Raw genomic sequence first — 17,439 nt, forward strand, 5'->3', positions numbered from 1 at the left:
CTAAAGGGGTTGGACATAGTACAAGAGGGGGAGGTCATGCTCCCCGAGGAGGCCGTGGCAGTTCCATGATTAGTCGGGGTGGTCGTGACTCAGGTGGAGGCCGTGGCAGAGGGAAGAATAACTCTACAAGGAAATGTACTCATTGTGGTAGAGAGGGACACACAGTGAATTTCTGTTATGATCTACATGGCCCTCCCTCTAAATGGGCTAATCATGCTGTAGCAGGTGAGGTCGATATCAGTGACGGTAAACCGGCAGACCGAACTCCTCCCACATCTACATCTACCTCTGAGAGGGAGATGGTGAGCGTACCTCGTGATGAGTATGAACGGTTCCTTCAAACTACTTCACAGCATACCACTGCCACTTGCCCAATCAGGTATTGCTTGCATGTCATCTAAAACCTCTACCTGGATTATTGACTCTGGAGCCTCAGATCATATGACCGGGACTCCAGATGTGTTCTCTTCTCTTTCTGAAACCTCCACATCACAAACTATTACACTTGCCAATGGGTCCTCATCCCCCATATGTGGTGTTGGTAATGTTGACATGGCTTCTGTACCCTTATCATCTATTTTATATGTCCCTAAGTTTCCATTCAATCTTACGTCTGTTAGTAAAATAACCAAAGCTCTTAATTGTTCTGTTACCTTCTTTCCTTCCACTTGTGTTTTTCAGGATCTCAAGACGGGGAAGAAGATTGGTAGGGGGCATGAAGCTGGTGGATTGTATTTTCTTGACGGTGGCGGATATTCAATTGCTCTTCAGACTTCACTTACTCCTCTACAATGGCATTGCCGACTGAGACATCCATCTCTCAAGGCATTCAAGATTTTGGTCCCGTCATTGAGTCATGTGTCAGTTTTGCAATGTGAGTCATGTCAGTTTGGGAAACATCGTCGTGTGTCCTTCAGTCCAAGAGTTGAGAGTCGTATGTTGAGTCCTTTTTCTTTGGTTCATTCAGATGTTTGGGGTCCAATCAAAATAGAGTCTTATAATGGGAACAAGTATTTTGTCTCCTTTATTGATGATTGTTCAAGAATGATATGGATTTACTTAATGAAAGAAATAAGTGAATTGTTTTCCATTTTTCAAAAATTCCTTGCTGAAATACGCACACAATTTGGTGTTCCAATCAAAATTCTCCGTTCAGATAATAGTCGTGAATACTTTCTTACTTCATTTCAACAATATTTAGAACATCATGACATTATTCATCAGACATCATGTGCATTCACCCCTCAACAAAATGGGGTAGCTGAACGGAAGAACCGTCAGCTTCTTGAAACTGCTCGGTCTATTCTTCACCACATGAATGTTCCTAAACGGTTTTGGAGTGATGCTGTACTCACTGCATGTTTTCTCATTAATCGGATGCCCTCCTTCATCCTTCATGGTCGGTCCCCCTTCTCTATCTTGTTTCCCACTTTATCTCCATTCCCATTAATTCCTCGTGTCTTTGGTTGTGTGTGCTTTGTCCACAATCTAAAACCTGGAATAGACAAGCTAGATGCATGCTCAATTAAATGTGTCTTTCTTGGCTACTCACGGACTCAAAAAGGGTACAAGTGTTATAATCCCATTACCCGGAAGTGCTATGTCTGCCCTGATGTCACCTTTTTTGAGTCAGTCCCCTTCTTCTCAAGTCCGGAAGCGCCTTCGTCTCTACCCGTCCTTCCTCTTCCTCTTCCTGTCAGTGATCCAATTCTAGATGTTGTTGGAGTAGACTCATCACCTCATCCCGTGCAGATCACCACCGAACGTCCACCAATCCGGCAAGTGTATACACGTCGAACGACACCGGCCCCTCCTCCAGCTTCTACCTCATCTGCGGATCCTCTCATGGCTCCTATTGTTGAACCTTCAGACCTTGACCTACCCATTGCCTTACGGAAAGGTAAACGCAGTTCTACCCTCCATCCCATTTCCAATTTTGTTTCATTATCTCGTCTTTCTACCTCACATCGCCAGTTTGTTTCCCTTTTATCCTCTATTTCCATACCTAACAATGTTCAAGAAGCTCTCAGTTCACCTGATTGGCGGCGGGCAATGGAAGAGGAACTTTCTGCTCTTCAATATACTCAAACGTGGGAACTTACTATTCTCCCACCTGATAAGCATGTTGTGGACTGTAAATGGGTGTATACTGTGAAATATTTGCCAGATGGTAGTGTGGAGCATCTGAAGGCCAGACTTGTTGCTAAAGGTTACTCACAGTTCTATGAAGTGGACTACATGGAGACATTCTCTCCGGTGGCTAAGATCGGTTCTGTACGTGTACTAATTTCCCTGGCAGTTATGTATGATTGGCCTCTGTTTCAGCTTGATATAAAGAATGCCTTTCTCCATGGTGATCTTGTGGAGGAGGTATATATGGAGCAACCACCTGGGTTTGTTGCTCAGGGGGAGGATGGTAAGGTATGCAGATTGAAGAAGGCAATTTATGGGTTGAAACAATCGCCGCGTGCTTAGTTTGGGAAGTTCAGTGAAGTGGTGAAGAGTTTTGGAATGAAGCAGTGTCAGGTAGATCACTCAGTATTCAGCTATGACTCAGAAGCTGGGAAGATTCTATTAGTGGTCTATGTGGATGATATTGTCATTACTGGCAATGATAAATTGGGGATTGGCAAATTAAAGGTATTTCTGCAAAATCATTTCCAAACAAAAGATCTTGGAACATTGAAGTATTTCTTGGGAATAGAGGTTGCCAGGTCAAAACAAGGTGTAAATCTGTGTCAAAGAAAATATGTTCTTGATCTATTGGAAGAAACAGGATTGTTAGGTGCAAAACCAGTTGAGACCCCTATGGAACCAAATGTTAAGTTGAGCAGTGATACAGGAGAAGTATTTGAAGATCCTGGAAGGTATAGACGACTAGTGGGAAAGCTGAACTATCTAACTATCACGAGACCCGACATATCCTTTGCAGTCAGTGTGGTGAGCCAATTCATGCAGAACCCTCGTATACCTCACTGGGATGCAATTCTTAGAATTGTGAGGTATCTGAAAGGAGCTCCAGGCCTTGGACTATTGTATAAATCAGGAGGAAAACTTGAAGTAGTGGGGTATACAGATGCAGACTGGGCAGGCTCAGTGAATGATAGAAGATCTACTACGGGCTATTGCACATTTCTTGGAGGAAATCTTGTGACGTGAAAGAGTAAAAAGCAGACGGTTGTGGCTAGAAGTAGTGCTGAAGCTGAGTATAAGGCCATGGCACATACTACCTGTGAGTTAGTGTGGTTGAGGAATCTTCTACAAGAAATTGGGTTTCACATGGATAAACCTATGAGACTGTATTGTGACAACCAAGCTGCACTCCATATCTCATCCAATCCTGTATTTCATGAGAGAACAAAGCACATAGAGGTTGATTGCCACTTTGTGAGGGAGAAGGTCCTTGCTGGAGAGATAAACACAGAACATGTGGGCTCGAATGATCAATGGGCAGATTTGTTTACAAAAGCTCTAAACTCAGGGAAAGTGAACTATCTATGTAACAAGCTGGGATTATATGACATATATTCTCCAGCTTGAGGGGGAGTGTTAGAGTGAGCCGAATAGGGGTAGTTTAGTAATCTCATGTCAGTTAAGTACTTTGCTTATGTGGCTGTTTTATTAGAGTACTCTGCCCCACACTTAAGTGAGGGTAGTTTAGTCTTTATAAGTGTAATTAGAACCTAATAAACATTAGGGGGTCGACTGAATGGGTGACTAATCAGTTTCGACTAAACCCTCCTGTTCTCTCTTTCTCTTGTCTTCTTCCTCATCTTCTTCTTCCTTCTTCACTGGTTCGGGTTACTGTAGCTGCTCCAAAACAATCTGAATGCTTTTGAACTCGGGAATGGATCATCTTTTTTTTTTTAATATTTGTGCATATCATGCATTCTTCTGATGCTCAGCCTCTTCTTTTTTGCAATAAAACACAAATCAGTAACTTTCCCTCAAAAAGGAGGGTTAAACTGTTAAAGATGATGGTTTTTGGCGTAGCTGAAGTGGAGATTTTTTACAAGTGCTCCCTTTCAAAGGTTGGAGGTATTTTACCGAAAAAGAAGAATAACACTCACAGATACAGATTCCAGCTTAGAAGCAAGGACAAGAAACAAGGTGAGAGTCATAGACCTAATCAGTTGAAGAAATTAAAAAAACAAATCTAAAATTTCTTTGGCCCAATTCATTTATTTATTTTTTTACAGATTACATTACTCTATACCCCCTTTCCATATAATTCTTCTAATTTTGTTGCCAAATCAAGAACTTATTATATTTTATTGAACTGCACCAGAATAAATATTCCTAAATAAAATTAATCTTATCTGAATTCAAAAAACAACCCCTAAATAAAATTAATCTTATATGCACATGGAACCCACACTAGATAGACAGCTAGCCAGAAAAGGCCTGACAAAAGGGAATAAAGAAAGAGCAAGAGAGAAGAACATCAAGCAATCCTTTCAAACTTTATGGATGTTAAAGAATAAGTGAGAATAAATACCTTACGAGGTTTGGCCTTCATGACATCTGAATCTTGTTTGTTGAAACCAATGGCTGTGGCAGGCAGTCCATCAGTCACCAGATTGACCCAAAGTAGTTGCACCTGGAGAGTGTAAATGCCAGATGCTAAAATTTATAGCTTGTCCATACTAAATTCCAAGACTCCAAAGGTCAGCTTCAAAGCAACACGATAAAGGATCCAGAGCTAAGGAAGAGGCTCTTCACTTGATGCCTCAAAGGGGAAAACTAGCAATTATCATATCATCATACAACAAATATTTATGTTCCACAACATGCTCCACATACCAATAAGCATGGATCTTATGAGCTGGCCCTAAAAAAGAGGATTGAGATCTACAAGCTAGAACTATGGAATAGGCCAGCAATCTGTCTCCACCAGACATGCATACTGACCCTGCCTATACATAGACATGTAAAGGAAGCACAAAAAAGGCATTTATAACTTCTAAATAGGAACCCTTGTAATTGTTCTGCAATACTTAACAAAATTAGAAAGACATGGTACAATGAAAAAAATCATCCAATTGAAAATTAAGAGATAACTGTCATTAAGAATAATACATGAAGTAGTTATCAAATCTAAGAGCATTTCTTCATATTCATGTGGGTTCAGAGAACATGGTGTAATAAATGCATAGTACCAGAAGAACAGCTGAAAATATAAACCATTTAGTCTTTACATGAAATCTGATAAACAGCTTGGAGATGTTTCACTAAAAACATTGAATATAAAATTCTTTTCAGCAATACTTAATCAGCTGGGCATATATGATATTCATCTCCAGCTTAAAGGTCAGAAGCTAGATTTTTAGACTACATAGGTCAATTTGTATATTATTTATTAATAGTCAGTATAGATTGCCTGTAGGACAACTTATGACTAGTAACTAATCAAGTTGGAAAGAAGAAGAAAGCTTAGGACAAATGTCCTAATATCCAAAATACCACAATCAAGGCTTGGTATTTTGAAGTAATACTATGTGCAATGCAAAATAGTCATATAATTGACAAATTCCACAATCTCATCAATGATTGTTATATAGAGTGCAGGAGACTGGAACTTTGGCATTTAGAAGATGCCACCAAACATACATGGATGTATCTCTTAATTAAAGATGAAACATCATGTAGAGAGGACCAAGGAGGCCTTAATATTTTGGTCAACTTTTCACAGGGGATTAAGGAAAGAAAGGACTGTGAGGTGGATCTTTTCATAGGTCTTTTTTTGGATTTGAGGAGAACAAAGGAACTTTTGAAGAAGGGCAACCAGAGCTTGAAGACCCAAGAGTTTGGACTGATAATCTTGAAGGGGAAATTCATAGTTAACACTTACAATATGCCTATTATAGGGGTATCTGAAAATATTCTGGGTTTGGCTATTATTTGGGCTAATCCAGCCCCTCCTAGGGTGGAGGTTTTTGTCTGGATAGTAATAATCATTATGTCCAGGAATGTAAACCCGTTTACTTTTTATTGTTAAGAGGAATAGGATATATTGTCACTTGTGTGTCGCAAAGTCACCAAAAAGATTTGGCTTTCTTTCTCTTCATTTTCTTGAGAGAATTAGATAACATCAAATCAGGTGTGTTTCTTCTTCAGTCTTGGCCAATTATTCCTTCAGAGGAAAGAGGTGCAATATTATGGAGGATACCCCTTTCCAACTGTGTGTGGATGGGGGATTAGGAAAGAGATGCACCAGAGGTTCTTTAGAAGCAAATCCAGGCTAGTGCCCAGAGTTTTCAAGGAAATTAGTTGTTCCATTATGGGTTGGGCATGGATAAAAAAAGAATATAAAGACATCAACAGGGGTTCACTTTGATGTCAACGGGAAAGAGTTTACAAAACATCAATTATATCTAGTCTTTTTGTTTATTTTTCAACTCAATATGGAGAGGTCTTCTCGTCCTCCTTTCAAACCTTTATATTTACATTTATTAAAAATAACACTACCTTCACTGATCTTTTTAGAAAGGTGGTGAGCTTCTTTCCAAAGGATCATGAAGCTGACACAGCTGCAAGATTACTAAACCAATCTTTTGTTACATTCAGCTATAGTTTACTGGGAACAGGTTTTAGTTAAAGAAATTTGAACTTATAAAATAAGCAACTTGCATCAAACACATAATCAGGTACATAAGCAAAAGAATAATACCATTTAATTGGACTTACAGGGACAAGCGTTTCAGGTATGCCAAGGACAGCTGCGACAAAAATACAAACTACTTCACCAATGTTTGAAGAGATCATGTATCTGATGAACTGTTTTGTGTTATTGTATATGGCCCTTCCCTCTGCAACAGCCTGTACAGAACCATAAATGATCATGAAAGTGACTGCTATGGTGATGATTAAAGTGGAAAATACATTCTTGTTCTCCACAATTGTAATAAGTTAGGAAGCTATTAAGATTCAAAAGGTATATCCCTATTTGAAAGGTTGGAATATAAATTACCGCAACAATTGTGGCAAAATTGTCATCGGCCAATACCATATCTGAAGCACTCTGAAATTGGAAAAGAAAAATTAAGATCACCCAAAAAATAAAAACGAAGTCTAGGTTGCTTAGAACAAGGAAAATTGAAAATCTCCTAGAGTCTTCCAATTTGAGCAATCAAGGAAGTTGCTCAAAATAATTAAGAAAAATAAGAGCAAACTCTTACTCATTAAAAAAAGCATTGCTTACAATGTTTAGACAAAACTTATAGGAAAATAGAAACATGGAACTTAATTAAATCTCAACCATTCATCTAATGCAACTTGAGTAAAAGGAATGAAAATGACAAAAAATCATCTAAAACAACTAACCATAAATTCAAATAACCTAAAATTAAAGATACTGGTTGGAAACATATATTATCATATCTAAATTGATCATAACCTGCTAAAACAATGTTCAGTTTGTGTTATCTTGGACTGTTTAGCACCAATTCAAGGGATTGGTAAATGTTTTCATGCAAAAACAAAGCCCAAAAATAAAGCTACCATTGACACCTAGAATAGATTTCTTAGGTTTATGCTTCATAATTATAGCCTATTGTGAATCATGCACTCTTTTATCCAGAGAACCTTGACCCTTTTTCTGCTATTGTTGTGATTCACCCAGTCTTTTTTCTTCCATATATTGGCCCATTTCCATCATTCTGATGGGAAACTAAAAAAAATATGTTATTAAAAGGATAAGTGAGAAAAATAAAAGTATAGCACTTCAGTACTACTACTTCCAGAAAACAGTGGCACTAGGCAGTACCTTTGCAACAGCTGTCCCTGAACCCATGGCAATTCCTATATCTGCTTTCTTTAGTGCAGGTGCATCATTAACACCATCGCCAGTCATTGCAACCTTATTATTGTTCACCGCGGTAAGCATGTATTGCAGCCATGTTCATACATACATAGAAACAAAAGATAAGTCTTGAAGTAAACAACATCAAAAGAAAAATATATGAAGTAGGTTGCCTATATCTACATGATTTAGGGTAGCAAATACAAAGAAAAAAATCAATATGCTATCAAAGTTTCAGCTGCTAAACTGAACATGGAAGAAATTGACAAAATAGGTTTGATCAATGCACTGAGAAAATAGGTTTGACCAATGCACTGAGAAAATGTGATGATATGACCAAAAAGAATTTTCAGTTAAATCAATTTATAAACAGAATATTCAATGTTATAATTTACAAGGCTAATATATCTGGATGATAGCAGAGTTGTAGTTCTTATTCCTGATTCACATATCATTCCAACTACTGGAGAGGTTTCTTTATCAGCTCTAACAACAGGAGAGGTTGTCCTAATCACTGAAAAATATAGACTTACAACTTCATTTTGGTGCTGCAGAGCTTCAACCAGCATCCTCTTATGAGATGGTTCTACCCTAACAATTAGGCAAAAGATTAAAACTACAGAATCTTGTGAAGAGCCTTTGAAAGTAACATGGTATAACATTAACGAAAAGATCCATAGAAATGTACTAAAGCATCTTCTAAAGAATTAAATACACCAGGGATAATTTGAAGAAAAATGTCGTTCAAAATACCTGGTGAAGAGGACCATACGTTGCAATGCAAGTGTTCGTTGCAGGGCTGGAAGTTCTTCAAATTCAGAAGCAGTATAAGACCGTCCAACAAATTCTTCCAAGTCATCAAAAGCACCAATTTTATGGCAGAGAGATTCGGCTGTCGACTGAATGTGTATAACAAGTTAGAAAGACAATGCAATACTGGTAAGAATAAATCATGGAAACATGAAGTAAGAGTTCCATTTACCTTGTTATCCCCTGTGACAACTATGACACGTATGCCAGCAGATATACAAGACAACATAGCATTTCTTACTTCCTCCCTTGGTGGATCAAGCATCCCAACCTTAAGACATAACACAGAATAACTTCAATCTAAGCAAATTATAAATGTAAATAAAAAGAAATGCAAGCAAGTTGAGTAGCAGCCCAATTGAAACTGAGTATCAAACTTGAAGCATGATAATGTGTTCTGGATCAAGACAAGAAAAGAAGACTGCAGTGCCCAGCCCAGGTAGTATGCACAGAATAGAAGAGGAATTCAAGAAAAATGAAGAATTGAATATCTTTGATTCGAGATCAAACAAACTAACAAGTGACCGTCAACACTAATCTAGAAAGATGAAATTTCTTCAATTCATAAAATGTGTTTTCATTATTTTATGCCACACAAGTATATAAAATAAATGTAACTATATTATTACGAATAATAAATAACTCTAGTGCGCCTCAATCTGGTTTAGGTTGTCAACAAGTCAGGACTAGGTAGAACTAGTGTTGAACCAATTATTTAATTGGGATCAAATCATAGACCCGATTATATTGAAAACAATAGTTAAAATAATACTAATTTATTTTTATGTTAATAAGTTAAACATTTTAACTAATATTATCTTATTTATTATTTATCAAATTTACTATTTTAAACATGAAACATGATAAAAATTACAAGAAAGATAAAAAATAATATATTTCATAAAATATTTGGTTCCGGAACCATTATAATCAAGACAAAATCATGGAACCAAAACCGTTATTATGTTCAGTCAACTTAGCTCCATCAAAATAGACCCAACCCATTAGTTCAGCCCTATTTTTTCTTAAATAAATTAATGTTTATATAATAATTTATTAAATTGAATAAAATAAATAAATAAATAAAAGTTTATTTGGATGGGATTGGTATAGGCTATCTCAAATCAGACCCGACCCGTTGGCAGCCCTAAATATTGGGCTCAAGGGGAGAGAATAATTTGTTAGTAAATTATTTCTAAATAAATAAATAATTTAGTAAATAAATTTTTATTAAAATATCTCTCTCAATGTCACATCTCCTTTATTTTACTGATTTATTTTATTAAAATAAATAATTTATTTAATTTTATTACATAAATAAATGTTTAGATAATAATAATAAAATAAATAAATGAATAAATAAAATTTGAGAAAGAGAACAAGAGGAGAGGGAATCGAGAAAGAAGATGGATGGCATAATTGTAAATAGTTGTATGTGGCACTCCTGTAATTTTTGAACACCATAGAGTCAATAAGGAGGTTTGTCCTATATGTGGCACTCCTGTAATTTTTGAATATCATAGAGGCAATTACATGGCAAGGTAAAGGTGTATTTGTCTTATATGTAGCATTTCTGTAATTTTCAAATATTATAGAGTCAATTATATAGGGAGGGAGGTTTGTCTTATATATATGGCATTCTTGTAATTTAGAATGCCAGACTAAAGAGAGGTGGGAGAGGAGTAAAGGAGAGAAGGGAAGGAGAAACGCATGTCAATAATTTAAAGCATGCCTGTCAAGCCAAAAGCAAATCACGTGTCAACCTCCGCCATACACCTTCCCAATGCTTTAAGTAAATACTTATGGATCTATCTCAAGTAAATAAATTCAACAAAGGGCACAAAGGTATTATTAATAGCCCCTTCTCTTGACTCTCTCCAAATTAGAGTTTTGTTTTTGAGTTATGGGCTGTGGGAAACAAAAATGAGCCAAAAATGGTTTTGTGCTTTTGGTAAGTGTTTCTTTTAAAAATATAACAATATATAGTCAAAACACATTTAAGCCCCAAAGCACATGTGCTTTCAGGCTTTGAAAGCAAAAACCTGAGGCTCAGCCAAACACAACCTAAATTATGAGCATTTTGGAGTTGAGCATACCCATGGACACAATGAGAAAAACTATATGGCCAGACAAAGGTACCAACAACTGTTCGTGAAATGTTAGTCAATTATACTCATGATAGTACCTTTCTTGAGCCTCTACCCTGCCTCTTCCCCTGGATGAAACACTTTTATCACATCACCTTTATTATACTTGAGAAGATGGACTGGAATCCCAAATTCAGTATAGTATTCTTCCATTGCAAATAGCATCATTGCATGATACAACTTTGTTATTGCTTTGCCCAGTTCCTATGCAACAGGAGCCACCACCATGCTAAATTTAGTGGGAAAAGAGGTGGAACAAAACCCACTAGATTCAGACATCCATACCAGACTATTTCAACCAAGCTTTTCTTGCTTTTATTAATAACAAAGAAATTTCAATAGAAAATATATACAAGGAGCACAAGATAAACTCCAATACAGTGCAGATCTCAACAAAAAAGATATAAAACAACATGGACACATCAATTAATGACTCACAATCTCGTCCTACTATCAGATTGAAGTTGAGATTTTTGTACAAATGCCAATCCATGACAACAGAGCCAATATCCTTGCAGATTCCATGAAGCAGTGTTTAAGATGCCTTCCCAAAATTCTTGCATTGTGTTCTCCTTCCATAACACCTAAAAAACTGCAAAAATGTCATCCATATAATTCAGCCTTCACCTCAATGGGAGAGAAGGCCAAGATTGCTTCAACTCATGTATTGCTCCAAAATCCTCAAAGCATTTCTTATTGTTTTACATCACATATATAAATGACTTGCATCCTTTCAAGAAAATTTTTTTTCCACCATAAACACACCAGGCCCCCTATACCCAGTGTTTTAAAAGGCATGGGAGGCATACGCTTGGAGGCACTCCCAAAACACCTTGAGGTGTATGCCAGAGGCGCTGATACCTCTGAGGTGTACGCCTCTTGCACTTTTTTCATGAGGCATGCTAGAGGCGTACGCCTCATGCACATCTGATATAAAAGAACAGAAGAAAAAAACAGAAAAGACAAAAAAAAAAGAAAAGAGAAAAAAAAAAGGAAAGGAAAGGAAAGGAAAGGAAAGGAAAAGAAAGGGAAGGGAAAGAAAAAGAAAGAGAAGAGAAAAAGAGATCCCCCCTTCCTCTTCATCCTCCTCCTAACCCCCCTCCTCTTAAGGAGGCTTACGCCTCCTTGTGTTCGGGAGGCTTACGCCTCTTGTGTTCTGAACTACACCTCACGCCTCTAGGTAGTGGAACGCCTTGTCTCACGCCTCCACGTTTTAAGACATTGCCTATACCTAAAACTGCAAACAGCCTTGCTAATATGCTAGCCAGTGTGTGCGCGTTGGGGGGGGGGGGGATTTGTACCAAAATCATTTCATCTATAACATAACATTGGTCAGCACTAAGCTGTTTGTACTCCATTACAATTTGATTCTTCATGAAATTGTAGGGTTTTTCCCCAAGATGAATGAATGCATTTCTTGTTACAGATAAAATCCAAGGCATATTTAGTCTTCATGACATTGGCCATCCTTCTAAAGCATATTTAGTCTTCACAATATCGCTGTGCATATGATAAATCCAAGGCTCTGAGAAGAATCATGCAATCATCAATATACCTTTATAACAATTGTCTTCTGAATGTTAAGTTTCAAAGTGTCTCTAATCTCATAGCTTTATCACTTTTTGTTCACTTCTTTTCTGTGCATATATGTAAAGACAAGGGTATGCAAATTTCACACCAAGCATCCTCCAAAATCCTTATATGCTATCCAACCTCCACTTTGAAATCAAATTCTAAGATTAACCCATTTTGATCAATCATGATCCTTCTTTGAATACACACAATATATGTAGATATTACCTGGTGAGAATGTCATTCAAAATCATCAACTCCATATTTTTCCCAGCACCACCCTCCTCCATTGGGGGTGGGGGAGGGGGGATGGTGGTATATTTTCCATATAACATAACACTTCCATCTTTGTACTTTCTTGCTAATAAAATACTTACAAAAATCAACCATGATCACTTGATAAGCAGGAGCTTGTAATTTTCATGCAATAACTATGATTTTAGAAATAGGCCAATCACCTACTATAGAGAGCCACAGACCAAAAGCTACTTGACATCTTTCTCAAACTTCAAATCCAGAAATTGGTGTAGCTCTTAACCACAAAATTCAAAGAAATTTTTGCATTAGTCATTTTTCTGACTAGGATCACAAAGACATCACATTACATAAAGTAATAATACAATGAGCCCTCAGAAAGCAGGAACCATGGTAGGGAGAAGAAAACAATGACATCTTAATGTAAACAGATGCCTAAGAATCAAATTACAATCTCCAAGAAAACATACACACCAATCCAATGAAAGTAAGGTCCTTCTCATCCTCAAAGGAGAGAGACTGCTGTCCCGAGGGCATCCTTTTCGAGGCCAAAGCCAAACATCTTAGAGTTTCTTTTCCTGCAAAACTGACCAAATCAACAACATAAAATTAGTATGAGACAACTTTTATCTTGATAACAGAAACATATTTATTTAACATTAAGAGAATGATCAAACAAGGGAAATTAGGATGTGGAACTCTCTATGTGTTTGTCTTTCTCCTAGTTGCATCACTTCAAGTAGCTAATCTGTTGTTGGATGTCTTACATTCCAAATCCTAGTAGGTTGGGGTTGCTTTTTGTGATCAGATATCAATTGTATTCTTATTGCTTCTTTAGTGGAAACTTTGCTACCTAAGATCCTACCAAATAGAATGCTAACCTCTGAAACCTAGACTCCAATGCAGCTCGAACATCTACCGTTAGGGGAACAGTGGAACCATCATCATTGCATAGGACATTGGTGCATCTAGAAATTATACTTTCAGGAGCACCCTTCGAAAACATAATCTCCAACTGCTTTCGGCTGCAAAGGACACTCATCATTTTGCGGTCTCGAGAAAATTCTAAAACAGCTACCTGCAAAAGCATGAATTTTGGGATTTAGAAAACTCAGAGAACAGCATAACGTAACAGAGACAAGCTATGTAAAACCATGCTGAACACGCACCAATGCATAAACTATGAAAAATATGAGACCTCATTTTTCTTGTTTGTGATCATAATATATGTGTACACATTCAATAGAATAAGTTATACACAGATAAATATATGTTTATGTGCACATTGAAGAAGTACAATAAGAAAGATTACTCGATTAATGATGACTATGAACATCAGGTAACTATAACAAAGTAAATGCCATAGAAAAGAAAATGGCACTACTAAACAGAGAAGAGAGCGGCTGAAGAGAGAAGAGAAGAGAGAAGAGAGTTGAGAGCCAAAAGATTGAGCTGGAAGCGCCAGCTCTCATATTTATATTAGGGTGATCATAAAATAATCAGAAAATTACAATGGTACCCCTGCGGTACTAATACTGACATAAACAGCCTTTTAACACTCCCCGTCAAGTTGGGACATAGATGTCAATCATTCCGAACTTGTCACATAAGTCATTATGCCACGAGTGATGTGACCCCTCTGTGAATATGTCTGCAAGTTGCTTTTCAGATCTGATATAGGGTGTACACACTTCCCCTTTGACAACCTTTTCCCTGATAAAATGTTTGTCAACTTCTATGTGCTTGGTTCTATCATGCAGAACTGGGTTGGCAGCAATACTAATAGCAGCTTTGTTATCACAATATAAAGTCATAGGTTTATCAACAGTAAATCCCAGCTCACTCAACAAACTTTCCAACCACATAATTTCAGCCACTCCATGAGACATTGCTCTATATTCTGCTTCAGCACTAGACCGAGCCACCAAATTTTGTTTTTCTCCTCCATGTGACTAGATTACCCCCCACGAAGGTACAATAGCCACTAGTAGATTTCCTGTCATCTAGCGATCCAGCCCAATCAACATCTGTATGCACCTCAACCTTCAAATGTCCATGCCTTTGAAACAGCAGATCGACAACTGAAAATTTTTTAAGATATCTGAGAACTCTTTTAGCTGCTTCAAGATAGGTGGTCTTAGGGGCATGCACGAATTGACTTAAAACACCCACAACGTAAGCAATGTCTGGTCGGATTATAGACAAAATATAGCAATCTTCCTACAAGCCTCTGAAACTACTTCACATCATTGACAACCTCACCCTAACAATCACCTAATTTGTGGTTTGGATCAATAGGGGAACTTCAATCCCCTTCTGTGAGCGGGCAACTTCAATTCCAAGAAAATATCTTAGAGGACCTAGATCTTTCACCTCAAACTGAGTAGCCAGGAACTCTTTTAACTTACAAATTTCATTTTTCCAGTCACAAACAATGTATGGTCAAATTGGCACTGTTTATAGCCTCTCTTCTGTACAGCTACATGAAATCTGTTGAACTAGGCGTTTGGTGATTGTTTTAAGCCATATAATGACTTCTTCAACCTGCACACCTTTTGTTCATTGCCTTGAGCCCGAAAACTAGGAGGTAGCACCACGTATACCTCTTCTCCAAGGTCACCATTTAGGAAAGCATTCTTGATATCAAGTTGATGAAGATCCCAGTCAAAATTAATAGCCAAAGAGAAAAGGACTCTGATAGAGTTCATCTTAGCAACCGGTGCAAAAGTTTCTACATTATCTACTCCATACACTTGAGTAAATCCTTTTGCCACTAATCGAGCTTTATACTGTTCCACAGTGCCATCAGCCTTATGTTTTACTATAAACACCCACTTACATCTAACTGGTTCCTTTCCTTTAGGAAGATCCACCAATTCCCACGTACCATTTTTATGTAATGCATTAATTTCCTCTTTCATTGCATCTGTCCATTCAGGGGCTGAGAGAGCTTCTCCTACATTCTTAGGAAGGCATGAAACGAGGGTGAAATGTTTTCATAAGAAACACAATGGGATACGAGATGCTTAGTGGTGCAAGACCTAACTCCCTTCCTTTGAACAATAGGAAGGTCTAGGTCATTAGCAATAGAGGTATCAATAGTAATAGGATCGGATACATCAATAGGAACAATTGTACTTGGTTGGGTATGACCCACCCCCGCGGAATCCGATGGCATTGGTTGTACAGCTTCCGGATGCTCAACAACTCTTGAACTTGGCTGAACCTGTTTGTAGCAATGAAAGAATCAAAGAAAACACGGAAAGGAGGAGGGTCAAGAAGAGGAGGGAGCTAAACCTGTTTCTCTTTGCTCCTACTCTCTCCCTGAGGAGAAACAAGGAAGAAAGGCTCATTTTCAAAGAAGAACATCCATAGAAACATAGTATTTCCAATTGACAGGATCAAAGCATCGGTACCCCTTTTGAGATGTGGGGTATCCTACAAAATATAGGGAATAGCACGAGGATCTAGTTTACCACGAGTTGGAGACAGGTTTTGAACAAAACAGTGGCAACCAAAAACATGAATAGGAATGGAGAACAAGGGAGCCTTGGGAAATAGAAGTTGATGTGGGGCCTTGCACTTTAACCTTCGAGATGGCATGCAGTTGATGAGATATGCAGCACACATGACAACTTCAAGCCAAAATTGTTTTGGGACATTCATATGAATCAATAATCCCCAAACCACTTCAAGGAGGTGGCGGTTCTTCATTTCCACTACACCATTTTGTTGGGGGTGGCAAATGAGCTATGATGAAGTGATCCACACGAAGCAAAGAAATCTGTGAGGTCATGATGAAAATATTCTTTGGCATTATCGGATTAGAAGATTCGGATTTCCATTTGAAATTGGGTGAAGATCATCCGTTGGAAATCTTTTATAATTTTTGGCAATTCATCTCTGGTTCGCATGGGATACGCCCATGTGTATCTAAAGTAGTCATCAATAAGTGTAACAAAATACTTGTAAATAGTCTCAAAGGGTAAAGTAATTGGGCCCCAAACATCAAAATGGACAATATGGAAAGGAAAATCATATTTATTATTTTTTGAAGGAAAATGAGTTCTACAATGTTTACTCAATTGACAAGTTTGACATATAAACTTTGACATTGACATTGACTTAAACAACTCTGGAAATAAAAATTTTAAGACAAATGACCAAGACGATTGTGCCATAAATAGGCTTGACTCTTACTAGATTGACTCTTAGAGTCAGCCTTATTCTCAAGCATGTAGAGCCCATCCACTATACTTCCTCTACCAATCATCTTCCCCAAGGACAAATCCAGAATTACACAAGAAGACAAAAAAAAGATTACTGAACAGTTTAATGAGTTAGTAATACTACTAACTAAAAACAAGTTTATAGGTAATTTTGGAACATGCAAAATATTAGAAAGATTGAGGCCAACGGGAAGGGATATGGTTCCTTGACCAGCATGGTGTAGAATGAGCCATCGGCTAGTCTCACTTTATCCCTCTCAGAGAGGAGATTATAGGACTAAAAATAACTTACCAGTCATATGGTTTGATGCTCCAGAATCAATCATCCAAGGAGAGTCAGGGGAATGAAAAGACACATGGAAAGTTGTGGCAGAGTTACCTGATGTAGATGCAAATGATGTAGAAGGAGAAGGGGCAGAATCCATCTGACGAATTACCCTATCATACAACTCCAAATGGTCACGGAAGGAATTAATGATGTCCTCTCGAGGATCAGAACTAGAGGGGTGCGTCGGAGTCATAGTAGTGGAGGACTGAGTCTCTTGAGAGGCCATGTTTGCTGCGTTGAACTTTCTTGGACCTTGCTGTCCTTGCTTCTTATTCTGATTTGAACTCTGTTTCTTGC

At 37.7% G+C, this 17,439-nt stretch overlaps 1 protein-coding gene across 3 annotated transcripts in view; it reads right to left on the reverse strand.

The window, feature by feature from the left end:
- ECA3 (endoplasmic reticulum-type calcium-transporting ATPase 3) overlaps positions 1-17,439 on the reverse strand; it is a 116,495-nt gene that overhangs the window by 39,577 nt on the left and 59,479 nt on the right. For all 3 annotated transcript variants that reach the window (XM_010274839.3, XM_088887456.1, XM_010274846.3), the window contains 9 exons: positions 13,467-13,663; positions 13,060-13,171; positions 8,784-8,882; positions 8,555-8,700; positions 8,335-8,392; positions 7,766-7,858; positions 6,971-7,021; positions 6,688-6,819; positions 4,499-4,600 (listed from right to left, as the gene is read on the reverse strand). In XM_010274839.3, the coding sequence (XP_010273141.1) occupies positions 4,499-4,600; positions 6,688-6,819; positions 6,971-7,021; positions 7,766-7,858; positions 8,335-8,392; positions 8,555-8,700; positions 8,784-8,882; positions 13,060-13,171; positions 13,467-13,663 (990 nt within the window). The remainder of the gene's footprint in view (positions 1-4,498; positions 4,601-6,687; positions 6,820-6,970; positions 7,022-7,765; positions 7,859-8,334; positions 8,393-8,554; positions 8,701-8,783; positions 8,883-13,059; positions 13,172-13,466; positions 13,664-17,439) is intronic.

This window comes from Nelumbo nucifera, chromosome 5 (assembly GCF_055504915.1).
Source record: "Nelumbo nucifera cultivar China Antique chromosome 5, China Antique-T2T, whole genome shotgun sequence".
Taxonomy (NCBI): domain Eukaryota; kingdom Viridiplantae; phylum Streptophyta; class Magnoliopsida; order Proteales; family Nelumbonaceae; genus Nelumbo; species Nelumbo nucifera.